This window comes from Pinus tabuliformis, chromosome 1_2 (genome assembly GCF_031772625.1).
Source record: "Pinus tabuliformis cultivar Carrire ecotype Pingquan chromosome 1_2, CPIR1, whole genome shotgun sequence".
NCBI lineage: Eukaryota > Viridiplantae > Streptophyta > Pinopsida > Pinales > Pinaceae > Pinus > Pinus tabuliformis.
In genome coordinates, this window is record NC_142298.1 from 113,371,689 (window position 1) to 113,374,501 (window position 2,813).

At 34.5% G+C, this 2,813-nt stretch overlaps 1 protein-coding gene across 1 annotated transcript; it reads left to right on the forward strand.

Moving 5' to 3' along the window:
* Window positions 1–1,602: 1,602 nt before the first annotated feature.
* LOC149204761 (glutathione S-transferase U18-like) lies at window positions 1,603–2,813 on the forward strand. The gene is made up of 2 exons (XM_089393363.1): window positions 1,603–1,985; window positions 2,136–2,813. Exons 1-2 carry the CDS (start codon window positions 1,653–1,655, stop codon window positions 2,514–2,516), a joined length of 714 nt encoding a protein of 237 aa, XP_089249489.1. The 5' UTR covers window positions 1,603–1,652; the 3' UTR covers window positions 2,517–2,813.

The window sequence follows — 2,813 nt, forward strand, 5'->3', positions numbered from 1 at the left end:
AAATCCTTCCGTAATGCCCAAAATGTCTAGATGGGCAATGATAATGCTATATTTCATTCCTATATGTTGCATTACATTCCATTTCCTAATCCTTATGTGCATTACTTACCAATTCAAGATGCATTCACACTTAATAATTTGTGTAACAAATATTTGACATGCATCCATTGTTAAACTCTAGGACAATAATTTAGAAACTAAAAATTAAAAATACATTGTCTTGACATGATGACTTTATGGATCCATAGCAAACAAAACACTCTGTATGCAATTGGGCCAAGGATAGACAAAAATTTAGAAGAAAACAAAATTTTAGTTCTGACCAAACTTACACTTAACTTTGGTAATGACTTTTACAAGTATGGTTTTTCTGATTTTAAAAATGATCTTTGAGGTTTCATGTTTTAGCAATACCCTTCTAAACATCAAACTCTGTTTTTTCTCTTATTGTATTTTAACTACATCATCTCTAATTATAATTTGTATTGCTTATGGAGTATAAAACATGTTTAAGACATTTTTTTTGTTCCTTCATTTTGACTTTCTAAACAATCATATTCTATGTTTTGATATGTTGCATTAAATCTTCCTTCGCAAGATATGATATGTATTCACTCTTTGTTTACATTATAACATCCTTTAGAATTATGCCTATAGTAATTGCAGTGTCCTCTTAGTCATGTGTTGAAGTGGACAATTCTTTTTTTTTCAAATTTTTTTGTTCCCTTTTGAAATTTTTAATGGTGCTAACACTATTAGTACACTTTTAACCTTAAAAAAAAAAAAAAATTAAATTTATATTTTCTAATATTTTTAGCAAAATCAAATTAAAAAATATAATTCATTTTATAGTTTTTTCATCCACACATTTTAGAGTATTATTTTCTTTTATCTTATCTCATTTTTATTAGGTGAATATGTATTTTAAAAAACATATGTAATCTTATTAAATATTCATAAAAAAATTTCAAAAACCATTTGTGTCTGTGCCGAGCTATCTTTCTAATAAAAATAATTCATATATTTTTAAGAGATATACTTTATTTTTGGAGGTTATAAATTCAAATCAATAAAAATAAAATATATATGCCTTTACTTTAATAATTTATATACAAATAGTAATTTATCAAAAACACCCTCATACACCAACTTAAATAATAATAATAATAATATTTATTATTATTATTATTAAATATTTCATTTTTATATAAATGCCCATCATTATTATTTAGCTGATCCGATCCCTTTTGACATGGCCTCACAATGGCCACAAGTGCAACACATTGTGACGCAAGCCATGAGACAATACTAACAACCACAGCCAGCCAGATTTGACCTCGAATAAAAGGGAAAATTCAAGACAAACGCTAAAAATTGGATTCAAAATTGATTGAGAAACATCGGAAGGAACGGAAGATAAACTGAAGTCATGCATTACGTCTGCGCTCTCTGGTTTATTATACTTTATCGAAATTTTTAGTCGGTGTACGACTCGTCCGAACTCAGGTAGAAACTAGGTTTCGTACAAGGTCGGGACTCCGGGTGCTGCGATGCCTATATATATAACACATCCGAGAATGAAGAGGCACCAGATACAAAACTCAGAAGAGGCACAAAAAGAAAACATTCAATTTCAGTACATTTTCAGTGCAATGGCGAGGGAGGGAGAAAAGGGACAAGTGAAGCTGTTAGGTGCGACTCTGAGTCCGTTCGTGGTGCGGGTTCGCATAGCACTGGCTCTTAAAGGTATCGATTACGAGTTCATCCAAGAGGATCTGAAAACTAAGAGCGAGCTGCTGCTGCAATCAAACCCTGTTTATAAGCAGATTCCAGTGCTTGTCCACAATGGAAAGCCTGTTTGTGAATCCATGATTATTGTGCAATACATCGAGGAGGCATGGGACAATAAGGCGCCGAATCTTATGCCCAAAGATCCATATGACCGAGCCATTGCTCGCTTTTGGGCTGCGTTTATAGACGATAAGGTAATTTAATTCATTCATTAGAAATCACCTGCATTCATGTCTCATTTTTATTTGGCACTCGTCTCTTGAAAATTTATGTCTTCCAAAATTCCAATTATGTTTTAAATATTTCGTCACCAATATCCTCATGACTGTTATGTGTGCGCTCAGCTCTTTCCATCTACGCGAGCAGCTCTCTTTGGCCAAGGCGAGCAGCTACAGAAAGCAGTGGAATATAGTGTTACAAACTTTCTTTTGATAGAGGAAGCTCTGCGAACCAACCGCTGCTTCGCAGGAAAAGCGTATTTTGGAGGGGATGAGATCGGCTTGATTGACATCGCGTTGGGTGGTATGTCGACGTTTATTAAAGCCCTCGAGAAGGCTACCAATACCATTTTAATAGATCCAAAGAAAATGCCGTTGTTGACCGCATGGATGGACCGATTCTGCAAATCTGATGGAGTGAAAGAAGTGATGCCCGATCCCGTCAAGCACGCGGAATATTTATGCGCTCGGAGAGCCAGTATGATATCTCCACCTACTGCCAATTAGGGCAAACCATGCCTTCCTTATAAAATGAGGACAGAGATCGATAGGTTATATTTAAGATGGGTGTTATTGGTAGTCTTCGGTTTTTGTTTAATTTGGTAAGATTCAGCTCCTGAAATCTTGAAGACTAGCTGTTTTAGTTAATTAGCCTGAATAATGTTTTGCTGAATCTCGCCGGTACTATAGCTAGTATTCCTCTGTTCACTATGCTTTGATTTATTCTGAAAAAGTTTTTGGTGAATCTCTCCGACACTGTAGCTGGCATTACCCTGTTCAATGCGCGTTGATTACCATTGTAAC